The sequence below is a fragment of the Macrosteles quadrilineatus genome, unplaced genomic scaffold, assembly GCF_028750875.1.
Source record: "Macrosteles quadrilineatus isolate MER2022 unplaced genomic scaffold, UCM_ALF_1.0 Scaffold_2__2_contigs__length_208266976, whole genome shotgun sequence".
NCBI classification, from domain to species: domain Eukaryota; kingdom Metazoa; phylum Arthropoda; class Insecta; order Hemiptera; family Cicadellidae; genus Macrosteles; species Macrosteles quadrilineatus.
Genome location: NW_026542595.1, coordinates 75,447,316 through 75,467,546, shown reverse-complemented (window position 1 = coordinate 75,467,546; position 20,231 = coordinate 75,447,316). Strand labels below are relative to the sequence as shown.

The 20,231-nt window shown below is 35.7% G+C and overlaps 2 protein-coding genes across 2 annotated transcripts in view; both read left to right on the top strand.

The window, feature by feature from the left end:
* Window positions 1-20,231, top strand: part of LOC128984436 (uncharacterized) — a 220,207-nt gene that overhangs the window by 5,442 nt on the left and 194,534 nt on the right. The gene's annotated exons all lie outside the window — the stretch shown is intronic.
* LOC128984792 (uncharacterized) lies at window positions 2,029-3,860 on the top strand. Its single transcript, XM_054404160.1, has 2 exons — window positions 2,029-2,092; window positions 2,493-3,860. The coding sequence occupies exons 1-2, from the start codon at window positions 2,036-2,038 to the stop codon at window positions 3,810-3,812; spliced, it is 1,377 nt and encodes a 458-aa protein (XP_054260135.1). The 5' UTR covers window positions 2,029-2,035; the 3' UTR covers window positions 3,813-3,860.

The window sequence follows — 20,231 nt, the reverse complement described above, 5'->3', positions numbered from 1 at the left end:
AAGCTCCTCCCCCATTTTTTGTCCCTGCTCATTAGGACCTTTGGTCAATCTGTATGTTAGAAACGACCCTTAAACCATTGGCCAATCTGTATGTGGCCGCAATCCCGTATTGCCAAGGATATCTTGGGTGCTATGCAGCTTACAAAAGTCAGCAGTCCTGGAAGTTGATATGTAAAATCGTATTTGAAAGATTATAGATAATAACATAAAACTTACTCTGAAGTTTACCCCAGTGATTAAGTGAGTTTCATAATTTATAAAAACTTGTAATAGTTCGTTCCCACAGTTCTAAGCCTAGGACCGCGAGTCCCTAGGGAATGATTAGCACGTGGGTTTGAATGGTCAGGATCATCTAGTTCCAGCCTTGTCAGCAGTCAGACGCCCACGTATGGTGTGGATGAGTGCGGTCCATGGACGTCTCTGGCATGGCAAGTGGCGACTAACGGTACCGGCGACTGCCATATACAGCATACAACCAGACGACTAGACTGCCACAGTCACTAGGTCGACCTCTACACTCAACACCGCACCGGGTGAACCACAAAACATTTACCTTAGGGTGTTTAGTAAAGAACGCGCTCGAAATAGAAAGGGCTCCTCGATTCGTCCTCAACGTCTAGAAATCCAAATGTATTTTTGGATGGGGAATGCGTTTCAGAGCCATCACGAACAATGAAGGTGCCAGATAGCCCAGTCAATGAATGCAATATACAGTAACTCCCTTTTTCGCAACTAAATGTGGAAAGCTGGATTTTTTATATGTGTGATAGAACAACATGAGAGGTGTATTTTACCAGAAGTCCCCACTTCTACCCCTTGAGCTTTTCCCCCACCCCCTCCAAACCTAGAAATTGCTGTGTTTTACTTAATTGATCATAGGCCTAAGTCAAATACTATGTAAACTACCGAGCTGCAGTTTGATTTGTTTTTGTATTTATAAAATTTTTCTAAAACAAATACAGTACTGAGGGAGATACAAAATTTAATATAAAATTAATAAAAAATATTTATTGACTGGGCTAAGATACCTGGCTGGTCGGAAACTCTTAAGGAGGATGGACTTGGTGCGCAATTCGGGTGATTCGTTATATAAGATGTCATTATTGCTCACCATCATCTGACATTATCAGGCACGAACCACCAATGAAACGTTGCAGTGCAGCTCAGGTCTCGAGGAAGGAAGTCCCAACTCCGACCAGCTGTTTTTTAGCCGACTACAGTTTAATAAGGCAGATAACTCTTGGCAATTACTCGCCACATCCGCTGGATGACGCTTAACTCACCAGTTTGTTCTCCCCACCTGTCTATGTGTCTACAGCTGTAATACACCATAGACACATATACATTGTGTACCTGTGCCTGTGATCAATAACTCTTGGCAATTACTCGCCTCAGTCGCCTCATCTGCTGGACGACGCTATATAATCGCCAATATGTCCTCCCTGTCTATGTGTTTATACAGCTACAATACTCTAACTTATAGTGTAATGGCATGGCAACTGTGTAGGTACCTGTATCTGAGAGACCAGGTAGTAAGTCTCTTACTAATCGATTTTATCAATTTCGTAATTGTAACAATATTTGGACAACGTCTTTATCCTGCAATCAAACATTTTCAATACTTTTTGGCTCTATAACCAGTTCAACCTATCAGAAGGTTGACTGAATGAATAGCCTACATATAGGCGAATATTCATATCCTCGCTACTGTTCTGTACAGAACTATTACTCCCAAACTCAATACCACAGACAATGGAGTAAACCATTAGAGTATTATATTGTCTGTGTCAATACTCTTCAACCAAAAATAAGTGGTCAAACTGAATTAGCCTAATTAATGCCAAAACGAAGCTATCTTGAGCTTCCGCTACATCAGGAAAATGAAACAAAAATAAAATAACATAAACAATACTGGTAAACCACTAAAGAGACCAGATTATAATGTTAAACACTCAGATTGAAGATAAGATTGTTTTCATGGTTTTAATGCAAGCTTTCTAGAATAGGCTACATCAGATGGACGATACATCGAGTGATGTTTCTTGGATTGTTTATTTTTGTTGAGTTTAAAATGTGCAGCTCACTTGCCCATGTAAGTACTGTAGCCTAATAATTTTTCGAAATATATACTCTTGAAACATTCTTTGTAAAGCCCTCGATGGCTGGTTCACTTGCCACCTAAGTGTAAATCTACTACGTTCAACGTAAAGTTTAATAGTCGATTTGGGACATTGTATTTTGGATTAGTAACATTTAACGATGTTAATTGGATAGTATTTTTTACTTACCACCAATGTAGATAAAATAAAAAATAAAAAGTTTAGAGATTTTTTAAGTTCATAAATAAATGTAGGGCCTTCAGTTTTTAATGTTTTTATCATTTTGTCGATATTATTTCGTAGCCTACTATTGAAAAATTCTGAAATCAAACCAAGTTTAACACGTCATCATATTTAACATTTTTAGCTTATTTTACGTTCTCTCCTTTCCAGACCGGAGCAGAAAACAGTGATTTCGCTTCTGTTGCCAGTTCGCCTCATTTTGTCGATAAAACCCTTTTGATAAAGGAGTTTTTCAAATACAAAACAAACAATCGAATGTTGGTGACTGCTCCTCGTCGCTTTGGCAAATCTCTGAACATGAACATGATCAAAACGTTCTCTGAAGCTTTGTTAGACGAGAAAGGAAACTGGACAATCAGGGAGGAGACGGAGAACTATAAAACATTCGCGGATAACAACCTCACCATCTTCCAGGACTCGGTGTTCTTCGACAAACACTTTGGGAAATACCCCGTCATCTTCTTGAACTTCAGCCAGTTGAATTACTCCGGTTTTGACGTGTTCATAAGTGGGTTCAAAGCAATGATATCGGCAGAGTTCGAATCTCGAAGGTATTTGCTGAAGAGCAGCATTCTCACCAAAAGAGATTCGGGCAAGAGGGAAGGATACTACAATAAAACTGTTATCACCGATCTGCATGAAAGAGACTTACGCAAAAGCATGTTGTTTTTATCAAAACTTTTGTTTGTGCATTTCAACTATACAAAATGTATCATACTTATAGACGATTACGATACTCCAGTAAGAAATGCCATAGTCGAATCAAGCTCGGACTTGGAATCGATATTGGAGTTTATGCGTAATTTTAACGCCGAAGTTTTAAAATCCAACCCCAATGTTGATAGAGCATTGATAAACTCTTGCTTGGCCATAGGTGACGTCATAACTGCTAAAGATACAAACATAAAATATATTCCTTTCTTAGAAGACGCGAGATTTTTGGACTTCTATGGATTTATGAAAGATGAAGTAAAAGTGTTGCTCAAGAAAGTAAGAAAGTTGCATATGCTAGAAGTAATCCAAAAGTGGTACGGGGGATATTCTGTGCAAATGGGCAACATTAGAGTATTTAATCCTTTTTCGATTTTGAATTTCTTGAAATACAAGAAAATTGAACGTTTTTGGGCAAAATCCGTCAATATTGATGATTTAGAGGAAGTATTTCTCTATCCAGAAGTGAAGAAGAAGATAGAGAAGATTATGGATACTACGGTAGAAATCAAAGCAACACACAAAATAAAAATAAAACACATAAGCAGACTGAAAGAAATAGTCAACATAACACAAACTGACATAAGCGAAAAAGATGCTGATTTGTTCATAAAATATTTGACCGATTTGGGTTACTTTAATGTTGTGTATAACGGGGAAAAGGTGACGATTTTAGATATTCCCAATTTAGAGTTGAACTATGAAATTGATAATATAATTTCTTATACTTCTTATTTCATAAATAAAACTAATATTTAGTTCTTCTGACGAAAATATTAAGTACACGAATACACATGTTATTAAAACTCCTTATTATGCAATTATGTTTTATTGCAACACTTCGATGGTATAAAAGGTTTTAAATTGTGTTTTGCCCTTTCTAATTCTGACAGAGAAGCCCAATACTTATTGCACTAGTATGTACAGGAAAAAACAACTTTGAAATGAAGAAGTAAAAAGAAACTCAACCATCCACTGGTACAAATAGATTGTAGAACATTTTAAACAATAATATGGGAACTCTAGTAGGGGTAACGTCTGTATTTAACGTACGGTATGTAAAGATTCTTAAAAATGCCCTCATGCTATTGTCATTTCGTTATTTTTAATCATTAAATAGTTTCTCACTCTTAATTGAGTACAACCTTCGAAAATAAAAACAATTAAAGATTAATATTACCACGTTAACAATGTTTAACCAGTTTTTCCATAACTTATTATAATTGAGCCAACTGTAGTCTATATTATGATGTTGTATTATACAGTTTTCTTCCCTTTACGCAAACATTACAGTAATTATTAACTCAAATGAGTAGTTTATAAAGACGGCATCATCTCTGGCTATTAAGTTACTGTATCCATAGTATTACGCAAAACTACGAGAAAAAATTAGAATTTTATTAGTGAAAATATATGATAGGCTCCTTTCTGTATACTCTCTTTAAAAAAAACTTGTTATTGCTGATCAAAGTCCCCAAAATGTATATCGTCTAATTAGATATGTCCAATTAGATATCCAAAATCAATGTTGAAAGATTTTTGAATAACGTGAGATATGAGACTATTTTGTAGGAATAATTACGACTAGGCTATTACCTACTACTAGAAATCATCTAATCATCTTAATTCATAGAGTATGTTAAATTATATTAAACTATATAGAGGTTATATTATATACAAAGAAAGTGTTCGTTATGCCGTGGACACCAGAGTAACATGTAGTTTATGGCACGTAAGAGGTACGTGATAACGGTGCCTAGAATGTAATATTAGTAGAACACAGTTATCTACGTGCTCTGCATGTACAATTGAATATATACATAGAGTAGTATAACATCTACGGTACGATGTAAATGTAGCATCCATCGTCGGTCTACCAGTTATATCGTTACCATTGACTTTAGATAATGAAATTATACTTCTCGCCCTATGAATTTGGGTGTTATTTGTGCTGATGGGTATTTTTTTACGAAACATTTTATGTTGTGCACATAAAACACATAATTTTACTATGCTCAATAGTTTTAAGTTAGTGATTTAGCGAGAAAAGATTTATGTCTACTTATAACTGAGAGTTATGTAACACTCTCTACATAGTCAGGAAATATCTAACAAGTCTAAGAGGGAATATGTTAAGTTTACGGTTAAGGTAACCTAAATACATTTTGGTTATTTGAATTTCTCAAATACGTTGTATCTAACTATTTGATTGACGTATCGATTAACTTGGCGTAATGTTTTTCACGAGAAACCAGTAAATGCATAACAACATAGTGTAAAGATTCCAAACAATGGTTATTTTAACTCAAAACAGTTTTAACATTTTAATATTTCTTATCATATTGCATGTATTTAAACGCCAATACTTGATTTTTAAGATTGTAGTATTTTATAAACTCCAGATTCTGACAAAACACCAGGAAACCCGACAAATATTGTGGTTATTTATATCATAACACAATTAAGGTATCCTCTACCTGTTGTATGTACTGTTTATTTCTTTAGACATAAATTTCACCTACAATTCCCATTAACCGAAAAAAAGAATGTGTGTTATTCGAGTAGTTGTTGTCAATTGAATGACTTAAATAGATATACGTGTCTGAAATATAATATTGATTAATATGTTATAGGTATTTCATTCTATTTTTGATGAAAAGTCTTATTTTCTTTTATTGTGTACAGCTTGAATTTTACGTAAACAATGAACTGTATAATGCTTCAAGACTATATATATTCGTATTTAATTTTTTTGAAAAATTGTAAATTTTGTATATAATGTGGAATAAAACCGATTTGATTTGAACGCTACTAAGTCCACAAAGAAACGTGGAACGACGAACCCCCCTTCGGGACGGCCCAGACTGAATGAAAAGCTCATAGCTTCGTATGCTTCTATGGTTTATGTTTGTACGAAATCTGCGTTTGGACTTCAATTTGATCTTATTATTTCTGAGAAACTGTGTCTACAAATTCTTGATTTCTCTTTTATGCAATACTTTAGTCGTGTGTATCAGTATTGGTATCGGACCATACAGTTGGGTGCTGTGGGCGGGGGCGGTGTATTGTAATGTAGTACGACACGGGCGTGTCCAGCTGACGGAAACTACAATCAGCTTATGTCAACATCCACCTACTTACACTGTACAGTAGCGCAGGAAGTGACCCTCAGTCCATACAGTAGAGGCGAATGAAGCGATTCCATGGGGGATTACCTCTAGGAGGATCCTCCTAGGTTTACCTACCTGTGTCCGATGTGGACAATGTCCTTGGATTTGTTTTGTTAAAGTTTACATTGCATTATTTAGAGGATGATAAAGCATACAGTTTTTGTTATCATACGGTGTACAAATATATGTTAGAAATATTAAGAAAAGTTAGTTGAAACATATAAATAAGTTGAAAAATATTTAAACTGTTTTTGCAAAGTGACAAATACTTTCTCTCTTTAACTTGACATTTAAACTGTTGTGGGTAAACGGATGGAGAACGATGAGTTGTTATGGGAGAATCACACAAATTGCAACAATTACAGTACAGTACCACTATAAGTCTAGTATTGTTTTCGTCAACATTTTTGGAGTCTGAGTTTTGAGTGGAAATATCAGTTTTGAGTCAATCAAACATTTAGTAGATTATAGTAGCCTACTTTAAATTCTGAAGAAAGTGGCACAGCCCCCAACACTAGGAACGGTTCAAAAGCTATTGCAACGTCTGTGATTTTCCGTGTGAAACCCATAGTTACTAGGCCGCTTACCCATTAGGAAAGTGTTTTTTCTCGTATATAAGTAGTAGGTTGTCCAATTTTACTGTCAAGGTCATTTTGCTGATACCGTTTATTCTTAGATACAATCCCAGTGGATTCTTTGAGAAATGATTCGTTCAAATTCAGTTACTTTACATCTTAACAAATCACACCGCACTACTTGACGTCAGTTCACAGCTAGTGTTACCCACCGCTCGTTATGACCAACGTAACTTCACTTGCACAACTACAACTGCAGTGGGAAACGGAATCGATCCAGTTTTATAATTGAATCCGCGGTAGAACTAGTTCGTTTCAATCTCTATTTCATCGAGTCTAGTTCAATTTTAATTCCACTTTCTTCCGTGGGTGATTCGTAACAGATCGAAATTGCATCTAGATGAATCTGATTATTTCAAATTGGTTATTTAATGATTGCGTACGTATTGGTGCACGTAAGCAATTATTTGAATTATTTAATTCACAATGATTACCCACAATGATTGTGACGAAATGTAGCAATAACATCTTGCTGGAGTAGGGTCGTATTAAAAAAAATCTAAATAAATAATCCTTTAAATATTGAAATAGATCAAATATTTTTGCTGTACAGAAAAGGTAGAATACTTTCAACCTAAGTGGACGAATGTGTGAAAAAAATACAGTACATCGTGCAAATCAATTAAAGTAGTATATATACACGTCAGATTTCTATATAGGTATCATTCAAACAAGAAATTAACTTATATACAATGTCGCATGTTAGTAGAGATAATGTTTTTATTCTATTTTTAGACTTTTAATTCTGAGATGCTTGGAGAGTTGCCATATTTTAGTTGGTATGTCACCCTTATCATCTCTACCCTTCAAAGTTACTTACTCCCACGAAACCCCCCCCCCCCTTAAAAATAGTAGATAACAGATTTGAAAAAAAAAACAATAACACAAAACTCTAATCATGAGTAAATAATGTTTGCTTTTTACGGTCATTGATTTTACGGTTCAAATCACCCAGTACCAGATTTTTGTATGTCAATTTCCGTATTAATTAGTTAGTTTTCTTGGAGAATTAATATAGTGTCATCTAGGTCTAGAGAGGTGGGTGCCAAAATGTTGTAGTTATAGGAGTAGGCGCTTTGCCAAGTGACATTCCATACTTTCACCAGACCAACACTGTCCCCGTGGCTCGTCACTTCCTGGCGACACTGTCCCTGGCTGGTCATGGGTCGAGGGTGTCCAGACTACGCCCCACTGGCACACGCCTAGTGTCTACAGGTATAGGGGGCCGAGCGAAACTGCAACAAACGTTAGAAAAACAATCAGATCATTGACGGTGTATCAGGAAAAAATAATATACTTATTGTTCCTATGCTTTTGGAATTCCATTCATCTTCACCACCCGGAATATTGGTTAAATAATATTTTGGAGAATATGTTTTCTAAATTAGCCAATTCTCGTTTTAAACATATTAAAAGTGTGAAATATTCTGCTGAACATAAAAAGTCAACTCTATTAAAAAAATTTTAGACATTAATGGCTAAAAATATTCTTTGAGGTGGTTGTTGCATTTCCTGTAAAAATATTGTTTATATTTCTATAGTATTGCTGAAGTGCTACAAATGAATTAATCTACACCTAAACAGCAGATTTGTTAGTCTTCTTAGAATATTGGTTTAATGCTTTAAGATTATTTTTAAATTTTAATCGATGGATTGATAGACAAATTTTTAATTTAAACCTAATTTACAATCTTTATTCACCTTTCACAAGTGAAGGATGCAAAGCTCACTACTCATGATCGAAATTATTACTTTTTCTTCCAGTATGATAAATTGGCTGTCATACTTTGTTTCGAGTTAGAATCTGTTCAGCAGCGGTAAATTATTGGAAGGTTAGCTACATTCATACTTGGCTTAAAATATCTATATTCCTAAGGTCGCCATTTCAGAATAAAGTACTATGTTCCATTCATCTCCCCTAGACCCAAAAAATATCTAATCTAATCTAAAAATATATAATAAGTCCCAGGTTGAGAGAACATTCCCAGTATGGAAGGACTCTCCTCAACTAAAAACCTTGCTACGTTCCAATGAGAAAGAGAGTTTTACATTGTGTGGATTGTTTGAATTTAATTAGCCTGTAAATCATGAAATGTTTATTCTATTCAGTGATAAATAAAAAAATAAATAAATAAATTAATACAATTAATTTTACCTTATATAGAAGCTGCAAAGTGTCGTAGTATTACTACTTAAGTTTTAAAACTTATATTTTCTTACAAAGTATATCCATACGAAAAACGAGAAATTTCTAACCTAATTCCACATGTCAATGAATGACTCAAGTCTTCATGAAATTTGAGTAAACAATATTTCACTACTCAATGATATTTTTATTTTTTATTGAATACCGTAGAACATAATTTAGGATTCAGGGACGCCCAAACATCTACCTGCCTATTCTGTAACTCTGTTGTAATGTTTGTTTCATGTCCTTGTCTCGAGTTTCTAGGTTTGCGTGCGCTAATGCAGTTACACTAAGTTGTGGGAGAGAAAGGGGCCAAACGGTCAAGAACTTTGTCCACTTCTTATTCTTGGTTTTACTTACACATGTTATTAAACTGTCCTCATAATTATTTTTTGGTAGTTACTATTTTAGTTTGCATTTTTTTACTGTAGAAAACATAATTATTTAGACGTCGAGGTTGATCTGTTGAGTTTATAGCAGAACTAAGGCCTAGTACGATAATTTGCCTTTTGGAATTTAGTAACTATTTTTACTAACTATTTTTTCAGTTTTTTAGTACATATTTTCTCGTCTGAAAACCCTTTTAATTTGTACTAGATTGGTGTATTTTACAGCGAAATGTGGAACTCAAACGATATTTTCACGAGATGTTCACATAGCTTACAGCTATTGGCGACAATAAAAAACTGTAACCCATCAAAAAAGAAAAAAAATCATAAGAGGAACCTCCATAACAAGTCTCATTTCAAATCCTCTTGAAATTATTTTAACCTTAAGAGTCTTCCTTAGTGGAAGCCATGTTGGATTTCTTCCCCATAAGAACAATGTTAAACATTACATCATTTGTGGACACGTAACGGCGTTATTTGTTAAGATATAGCTTTGAAATTTATAATTTGTATTTGTAACATAATAGACTCGTGACTGAGGTTTTTGAATTTCGAAAATCCATTTTCATTTCCTTTCAATAATTAGCTTAATTTTAAGCTAATTAATAATCAATTATTCATTATAAAAATTAAAAATTGTGAAATAAAAAACGTCAATCTCTAGAGGACCGCAATTCCTTAAATTTAACTCCTTATCCATAATTATATGACAATTTTCTGATGAGATATTTGGACCCAAAGTTAACATTGTTCTTATGGGGAAGAAATCCAACATGGCTTCCACTAAGGAAGACTCTTAATGACATGATAAATCAGTCCTCAATAAGGAGTTAACCCTGATTTAACAAGTCTTATTTTATAATCTACATAAGAGTATTGTGAGCCCTTAAAAAAAAAACCTAACTTAACCAGCGTCATGTTATGACCTCAGCTCTTATGCATCAGAATTTGGTTGAACATATTATTATTAGGAGGTCCATAAAACTGACACGCGACCATACAAATAACACGACCACTGAGAATTCATGAAAAATTTAAAAAAATGTGTATATTACAAACACGTAATTTATTAAACTTCGTGGGTATTTATTATGAAGTTCAGTTTTGTATTTAGAGTTTAATTACATTTCTTTATAATAAAACACAACACCGTTGTCAATGATGGCTATATATAGATAATTAATTAGACACAATTTCATTAATTACCGGTTCTTCGATAAAACCGATTTTCTGTTTCAATAGTTTCTCTTCTTGAAATATAAAGGTTCAATTGTTATGACAAATCTAATATAGCTCAGTAAATTGTATTTGTTCATTTTTGTTAACTGTGCCTATTGAGTTGGCTTTTAATCCGTATTCAGTATTTTAATTTATATAGGAACAAAGAGAACAGGTTTTTTGTTATTTTTGTATCTTTATAACTAACGTAGGCCTACTTGTTTTAGTATTGCAGGGATAGTTATTGGTTATCAAATGTTAAATATGAAATAACTTTAGTACTTTATTTTCAGTCAAAATAAAAAAGACAGTGTTTCTTCATTTTAACCAAATAGCTTGGACCTTCGAACTTTCGAAGCATAAAAAGTTCTATACCCTTTGTGTTTACGTGGTGGTGTTTCTTCGTCCTTGTATAAGCAATCTACTTGAAAGCAGTGGCCGTAAAGTTTGTTGAATAAAATTGATTTTATTGAGAAAAATTACTGTAGGCCTATGGATATCTATAGCAAACGTTGAGTCATACAATGTTATATACATTTTAAAATCGCCGACCCTTTGTATTTATACGTTACTACTTTTAAATGTAGATCTTTTGTCAATGCGACTTATTTAGCCGCATTATTTTCCTTCCCTCCGTCATAGTTTAATCTGATATTGATGGATTGTGCACCATATTTTATATCGTTTAGCGTTCTCATTTTACATTCTGTGTTGATGATGGACGGATGGATATGGATGGACGAATGGTTGTGGATATAGTTAAATTTAAAATTGACTTTGGGCTTATGGGTATGAATAGCCATGTATATATATATGGATGGATATAGATTTGTTGTAGATGTGGATGTATGTGGAAGTGTCGGTGCTGTTGCTGTTGTGCCGCTGCCACGCCGGTCCGCTAACAGGTTCCACAACCCATGTCAAGGTCAAACCATTCCCTGTCTCTCAGACACCCACAATTTCGTGTCCAATGCACCCAGAATAAGGATAAAACATGTGTTTCGTGGCTTCCTCATACTACAGCGAAATCAACGGGTTTCAATACATAGGTTAACGGTTTGAATTGCAGGTCTTCTTATCTCTACTGCAAAAAATATCAGCTGTAGTCAAGTACGTGCATCATATGTGTATGTTTAAATTGATTCACCTTACATCGTATTTACTGATTATCATGTTACAGTTCGATGTGATGAAGTGAATGTTTAAAAATGATTATTCACAGGGCAGTTATCCATTACATTACCATATTATCACATAATTTACAATTTGTATCAAGCCTAATTTAAACACGCCTAAAACAGAACACATAAAATAAATAATTAAACAATGCTAGAATAAGAGTAGCAATTGTTGGCGTCAAGAGAGGAATTGGGCTACATTAGGTCAAAAGCTCACTTTACAGTGTGTGGTTGACATCTACGTGCTCATAGAGTGCGTGCCTACTATACATAAGAGATAACCAAAGCAGTATGAGAATGAATGTAAATTTAAATATTGTAGATTACTTTTATTTTTTTTACATCATGATATTTTTTTATCAGTCATATAAATTATTTTAGAGCGACTATTTGATTAAGGTCTTGCTGTTTATGTTTTTTGTTTATTTTTTACATACAAGTTTCAGTTTTGCTCGATTTCGAGCAACGTATTATCTAGTCTCTATTAGACGTCGATTGTGACCAAAGAAATGGAGAGTAGAGTTATTCGATGTTGTTTACATCAAATCTGACAAGATGAGTAACACGGGAAATACAGTAGCGCAATCGTGACAAACTAAACAGTTGATACCCTTGGTTAAGCTGATTGTTAATACATAACGGCAAAACATCGTATGGGCCAAAAGGGGTTTTAACCCTCAGAAACTTCGTCTGCCCTCGGCTTAGCCTCTAGCTAAATTCTTTTTGCCCTAGGGATAAATTGAATCAGGATAAAGCCCCGCAACGCATGTATCATGTACGTAACGCATGTATGTGTGCCTGTAAAATAACAGTTAGCCTATATTGCTGTGTTTTGGCGTTAAAAATTAATTAAAATTCCAAAGCATTCTAAAATCGTGTTTGATAAAAATAATTGTAGTTAGGGAGCATTCCTAGATAGCTAAACGGGTCTATTGTACTGCATGTCCAGGTACTTTGTAAAGAGGGCCTCCACTTGGCCTCCACTACTGAAATTTGCCATACGCAAATTAAGGTTGTGTGGCCTAACCTAACCTGGAACCCAGCCTTCTAGAACGCAACCTTACTTGCATAGGGTATATAACAGTAGCGCTCCACAGTCTACATATAGTTTATTGTAATGCCCCAAAACCTGCATCCAGAATTCCAGATCTTCAACGGCCAGTGTGTAGCAGATGCAGATGTTTGACATGACGGACGGGACAAGCGTGAATGTAAGCGGCCTTGAGACACTAATGGTGATTTAACGGCCTCACTTTCACTGACTGACATAACACAGTGATTGTCTGGTGACTGGTGACTGGTGACTCCGCGACTGCGAAATGTGCGAAACACTGAACCGCCAAACCACGCGACACTGTTTAAACTTCCATTCAAACCAGGAGGTAATACTTTGATTGGCGGAATAGTTCCTTCGTCTACCAGCACTGGGTTTGGACGCCCTTACTGGCATTTTTGGTAAATTTGGGTACTTGTTATGAATACTGTTCTTTCATACCTTGATAGGTAAACAATATAGACTCCATTTTCATACAGTTGGGGGTGATGATGTTTTACGGTAACCTCCTGTGTTTCTCAGCTAATAAAAACACTAAACAAAGATTTATTCACATTGAAAACATAATTACAGTAGTATAGAAAAGGCCATTGACTTAAGGGACTGCAGGTAGACTTTTCATCCCATTGCAAACTCATGCATGTCATGATGTGTGAGGCATATAGGTGACGGTTCACTGTACAGATGTTGACTAGGCGGATTTTTTGTTATTTTAGGGTAAATTTTACTACGAGTGCTTTAACCCTTGGTTATAATAAGAAGGGCATGCAATAGTTTATCAACATATTGTTATCTACAGGTATAATAGTCATTTACAGCTTATCCTTACTCATTATAACCAAAGAGTAACCCGCACACTACACAAATATCTTTAAATAATAGAGAAACGAGTAGTCAATAGCCACCAACACACACACAGTTAATACGTAACTGTAGTAATCGTACATGTAATTGTGTTATTCACAGTTATCGATCGTAAAGCGACATCATATGGATACAACTCTATTTGACCCTGGTTCGATGCAACTCAATTGTCAGTTCTGGCTGCATAAATTAATACAAATTATGTAAAAATATATAGTTTCAGTCTGTTCTAAATGTCATGTGATCTAAGTAGGATAAGGCAAGTCTACCATTGTGGTCTACCTCGACACATGAGCCTGTAGACAGTATATGTGACAGAGATGTGATACCGAGTATAACTGGTAAACAAGTTAGGAAGGATCTCTTGAGCTAATCTAAGTTATCTCTGAGCGATGCAGAGTTTCATCAGAAACAAATTAAACGTACAGTAATTGGTTGAGTGGTGTCAAGTTTTGGAGAAGTTGATAAGGGGGGTTTCAACCTCAAATTATGTTAACGGTAAAGCATATAATTTTTTTCACAATGCAACACGATTTTTCTTTTTGATAGATTAGGTCTTTACAAGTTCTGTAAAAATATACCTATAAAATTATGGACCTTTAAGGAAGATCCCAACTAACCAAATATTAAGTCTATAAACATGTAAATTGTTACATAACGATGTTAGGTAGTGGAAATAAATCAATTCGTAGCCTATTTTTTCTATATTAAACAAAAACTGCATATATACTAAGAAATGTAGTTTAAATAACAAGGGACTGCGACGTACTGGCCCATGAAATAAATATTGTTTTAAAACATAGTTTTAGTTAAAAAAAGCTCATTAAAATATGATAAATACTAAGTGAAAAGTCAATGGAATCATACAGATGATGTTTTCAAAAATTAAGGTGTACCAACATTCGATTGTTTCAACATGAGAATGTGATGTTGAATACAGCAGTTTCCTAAGACAAAGGTTTAGTCCAAACATATTTATTTTATTCACGTCTAGAACCAATCTATGACACACACTCAGCTGTCGCAGTCTCGGGTCTGTGTCACTGTGTGTCGCTTGTATGTTGAGCAGCAACGACAGAAAGCCCGTGATATTTCGGTCACGTGAGTCACACTTTGCAGATCTGCTGTGCTTTGCACGCCTTGCGTCATTGGCCCGGTTTTCAACTCCTTTCACTTTTTACGGCTTCGGTTAAATAAGGTGTGGAGGGTTATATTGTGTGGCAAGTCAGTATAACCGACTGGGATCGATCTTGGTCTCTTTGCGTGTTTCCAAACAAAAGAATCTTTAGTGCTGGAAATTGTAATTTGGAGTTTGATAAATCTTTTTGCTAATGTGTATAAGGTGTTGAAATGCGATAAGTGGCAGATAAAATACTTATTGTCGATATAACTGGGTATTTGCGTAAGAATAGTTTATATTATAGTACGTAGCCTACACAGCAGCTTACATATTTCAATACGAAGATGAATGAAGGATGTGTGTTGACAGAATATTAGATTATAGCTTTAAAGAGGAATCTCGAAGGAAAACAAACTTTGAGTAGTTGCTATTTTTGAAGGAAAGGAGCATTTTTTCATCCCATGTAAGAGAGGGGTTGTAAGACCAATAGTTTGTATTCTATTAGGAGTTATAAAAAATCACTATCCAGTACATAAATTAGATTGTCTAAAATACCAGAGGAGCTACAATAAAAGGAGGGAGTTTCATTGTCAGCCATGTAAGGAGCCCGGTAAGTAAGCACAGCGATATTGTCAGCTGTGAGAGGAGATCCTGTAAGGAAGAAGCATTGTTTTTATCAGCTAGATCCTGGAGGAGCTCAGACTGAGGCACTGGAGCGTTCAGCCATTATATAGTCAATGGTTCAGCGTTGCTGTTTCAAGGTCGGCGCGGCCACAGCATGGCGAAACTGCAACTGCTAACTTCGGTATAAAGTACATACAGAGGAACTCTAACAGTTGTTAGAGTTCCTAACAACCTGTCCAACAACTATAACAGTTGTTGGACGTGATCACTGAGGGATGGGAATGTAAAACAAAGCAACGAAGCAACACTAGTTTGGCTCCTAAATCTCTGCCAGTCTTCAGATCCCATTTCGAATTAAAAACATATTTTCAGATAGGAACAATGCCTCAAGTTGCATACTTATGGTTAGCAAACCTATAACACACAGTATATCATTTAATTATTGAATTTGTAGTGTTCCACCTAAAGTAGATTAGGCCCTAATTTACGCAGCTGGGTAGCTGAGTGGTTATGGTGTTCGTATCATATCAACGTTCTTCCCAAAAGTTTTTCCCTGGCTAAAGAAACTACTGGCAAAATGCTAAGCGAATCCTATTACTCCATTTACATCCGGTCTTTAACTCATATCCATGTAAAAAAATTATAATAACGATGCACTTCAATATTCCTTTTTTTTAGGCCGCGTTTACACCAAATTCTTCCACTAAGTTTTCCACTATAGGCCGGGCGCGCACTATCCCGACCACGACCACGACCACGACCAAACGCCCGACCAGTGGTTGTCATTCACCATGCGACCAGAGCACGACCCGACCACTACCCGACCAAGGCAACAATGTTTTACAAACTTCAGTGTCAAGATGATTGTTGAAGAAGTAGTTGATATTGTGCATTTGTATTGTAAGTACGTTAAGCGGAAGAAGACACGATACTGGGTACATCCAATGTTAACTGTCAGGTCTGAAAGGGCATTTTGCAACATTTTATGAGGAGCTACGTCAATATGAAGATAAGTTTCAAAATTGTCAAAATCCTGCGACATTTTACCAAATGAGTCACTTCACAGACCGGCGCAAAAAACTAGTGCTCACCGTTTGATTGGTCTAGGAATACTGGGGGTTGAGTGGTGTACTGGTCGGGTCGGAGGCAAGTCGGGGGTAGTGCGCGTCGTCCCATTACATTGTGTGCTATTTTTGGCTGCAACGACCAGCGGGTCGGGCCCGACCAAACTGGAAAATTTTGGTCGTGCGACCAGAGTCCGACCAGGGTCCGACCAGTCGACCAGTGCGTGCTGTTCCATTTATTCCTATTATAAAACTGGTCGTATCCGACCAGTCGGAGTCGTGGTCGTGGTCGTGGTCGTGGTCGTGGTCGGGATAGTGCGCGCCGGCCCATAGTTCGGCCGCTTAGAAAGCGACCTCCTCCAGCATTGGTTTAGCATTAGCGCGCAGGTCGTTTTCTAAGCGGCCGAACTATAGTTGGGCTAATTAGTTGCTTTTCTAGAAAATTGTACGACTTTTTCTTTCGTCTACAACTCGAGAGACAAGTTTTTAAATAAATTTTGGTTTCCGGCGGAGTGATGGTAAAAATCTAAGAAAATTTACAAAAAAGTGGAAGACTAGTTGCTTCGCTCATTGTGCAAGCAACTTGTAGAAAACTAGTGGAGAACTATTCCCCCTTTACGCACGATTTTAATAAATAACCGAGACTTGTGAACGAACCACCACTTGTGTAGTCAATAAACGTTGCCAATAAACTTTTCTTGAACATGTATGGCTTTCCTGTAGTTTGTGTCTGTAGTCTGTTTCTTGGCTTTATGTCCGATCATTGAAATCGAACATTCAAAATCTCTACTGGTCATTATCAGAAAGGGTCACGACATCCATTAAGACACTACTGACTATTTCGTGCTAATTCTTTGGCAACAATTTTTCCACTAGTTGCTAGGAGCCACTTTTGGTCTTCCACAAGTTGCTTAAATTTGTCAACTTATGGTTGTCAACTAGTAGTTGTAATCTTTGGTGTAAACGCTTCTTTATTCATACTCTAAAACGCCCTTTATTATTTTTGGAGGAAACGTGGGCAAAGTTGTTTCAGCCTAAACACATTTTAATGTTCTAAAATGGATCTTCGATCGTAATTCCTCATTCACTGCAAGGAGGTCATGTTCGCCACATATTTCCTTGTTGGTTGATGTAGGTTGCCGAGCAAGTTGCGACCGTGTGTTGTACTGTTGTATTGATGTACCATCTGGCATCTGGCGGTGTTGGTTGTGGGTGAACGTCGAGCGGGGAAGTTAACGGAATGGAAATGGCGGGAACGTGATCGCGGACATTCTTCAGTAGAGAGCAACTCCAGGACTGACTCCAGCTCCAGCACGCTGTCATTAGCATAAACACCGCCGCAACCTCCTTCCCAGCTCAGCTCAGCGGTACACGGTATACACCATGTGGTTTATACCAACCAGTCCCTACAACTTACGATACCGACGCAGCATGGTGTGTATTTTGAAGCATGATGATGATGATGAATTTGCTACTGACTCGTTGGTTTTTGGTTGATGAAGTATGGACATTCCATCTTCATGGACCAACTGAAGCCAATTTTTATTCAAGTAGTTGAATGTGACACTCACAAAGGATTTAACGTCGAAATTATATTTTCTAAGTTTTCGATACATAATGTGACATAAATATGTTATAGTTCACAGGGTAGATTCGTCAGAAATCAGTTCTGTAATCAACACATCGAATCTTCTTTGGATCTGAGCACCATATCCTTTCAGCTCTTGTTGTGTCGAGTTTTAAATTTTCAACCATATTTATAGAAGTTTTGCTTTGGCTCCTGACAGTGTGACTTTTTAGATCAAATTCGTTGTTCAAGTACCTGATTTGTTGAAGTGACCTCATTTTTACTATGATACTTGAAACTAGACATTTGGTGCCATTCGGTCAGTAATTTCGCACAGTTTTTTGTTATAATCTTACATTACCTCTTCGGTATATTGTGTGGTAAAGCAATTGTTGGTATTATCGTTGACTGTAAGGATTTACAGTCTACGGTATTATTTTCCCATCCGCTTTCTCTCGAGCCCATATATTCAACCAAATGATTTTACTAAGTAAACATTTAATGTTTTGAAGTCAGACGATCATAGATTTACTACCAAAAAGTAGGCATTCCATTATCATCCTTAAGTTGGAACCAGTTCTGAATGTCAAGTTCAGTTGTGCCACAACGTGTTTACCGATGCTGCTGTAGAATATCGTCTTCATTCTCATAAACCCAAGTATTTAATCACACAAAAATGATTAATACAAACTACCTACATCAAAACCTACTTAATTTAATATTTTGAACATCAATTTTCCTCTCTGAAAGAAGAAAAACAACTGCTAAATAAACCTAATGCCAAAATTAATATTGTCTTGGAGAGTGTTTACTGTCTAGATTAATGAGTTTGTTTTTATAAACTGAAGGATAGGAAGACAAAATAACCTCAGCAAATCACCTCATAACGTCGGACTAATGGTTTTGCAAGAGGTCAAACTAATTTGTCTTGTTCAAGCGAGTTTGAAAAAAATGCTATATAAAAGAATTGTTTTCGAATTAAAAGTGTTACTATGTTTAAAAGTTGTTTAATTAAAAGCTTTTATTAATCTGATCACATTTTTGGCAAGTGAAAAATAGTAACAACTTAATTGAAAAATTACCTGCTTGATGAAGTCTGCTAAAACTATCTCAGAAGACCTTTTTTGCTTAATAATATGTAAACTTATCGATGCTTTACATTCTCTTTAAATTGAAGGCGAACTTACGAAGACGTGGGTATAAAAACTAGTTTGTTTTTATGCTTTCGGTAAATGTAACCTTCATTCACTAAATTACATTAGAAAATTGGCAAGTGTAGTACGGTTGGCCTAGTGGATTACATCGAGCAACAGACGATAACACACAATACGAGTATGTACAGTACCTTAACAAAGAAATCATCAGTTTAGCACAAAGAAATCATGATTGGAGTAATAATTTTATAACAATTATAAAACTACTTATACAGGAACTTTAGAATCGATGAGTTATCATTAGTTGCAGACATAGAAGATGTTCTTGGAGGAGTTTCACTGAATTTCGTATAGAAAAGTGCACCCCTTTTCGCAGATCTCCATTTTAGCGAATTTCCCTATAGGGAAGTAGCTATTACCGTAGGTCTCATGGTAAGACTTAGGCCCGGGACCGATTTACTTTTTCATTTTGATGTCCCCAGAGGCCAAAAACACCATTCGTTCAAATTTTTATATATGTATATATATATATATAGATATATATATAGATTTATATATATGTGTGTCCGTGAACACGATAACTTGAGTAATTTTTATCCGATTTTGATGAAATTTGGATTGAAGGTGTAAGGCGGGATAAACTTGAATGAGTTCGCGATCCAGCATGATCGGACCATGGGAACAGGATTTTATGGGGGGTTTTATGGGGTAAAAATTGGTTTTTCTCACTTTTGACCCTCAAAACACAAAATTTTCCAATTTTTCTCTAAACCTTCTTAAAGAGCTTAAAAAAACAAACAATTCAGTATATCAAAGTGTTTTTGTACGGTTATTGGTTACGGAGAAAACAAAAAAAATTTTAAATTTAAAATTCCCATGTTATTCTTATGGAGAATATTGTAAAATGTTGTAGTTTGCTTGTTTATGGATATCTTTTGATCAAACTTGGCAAA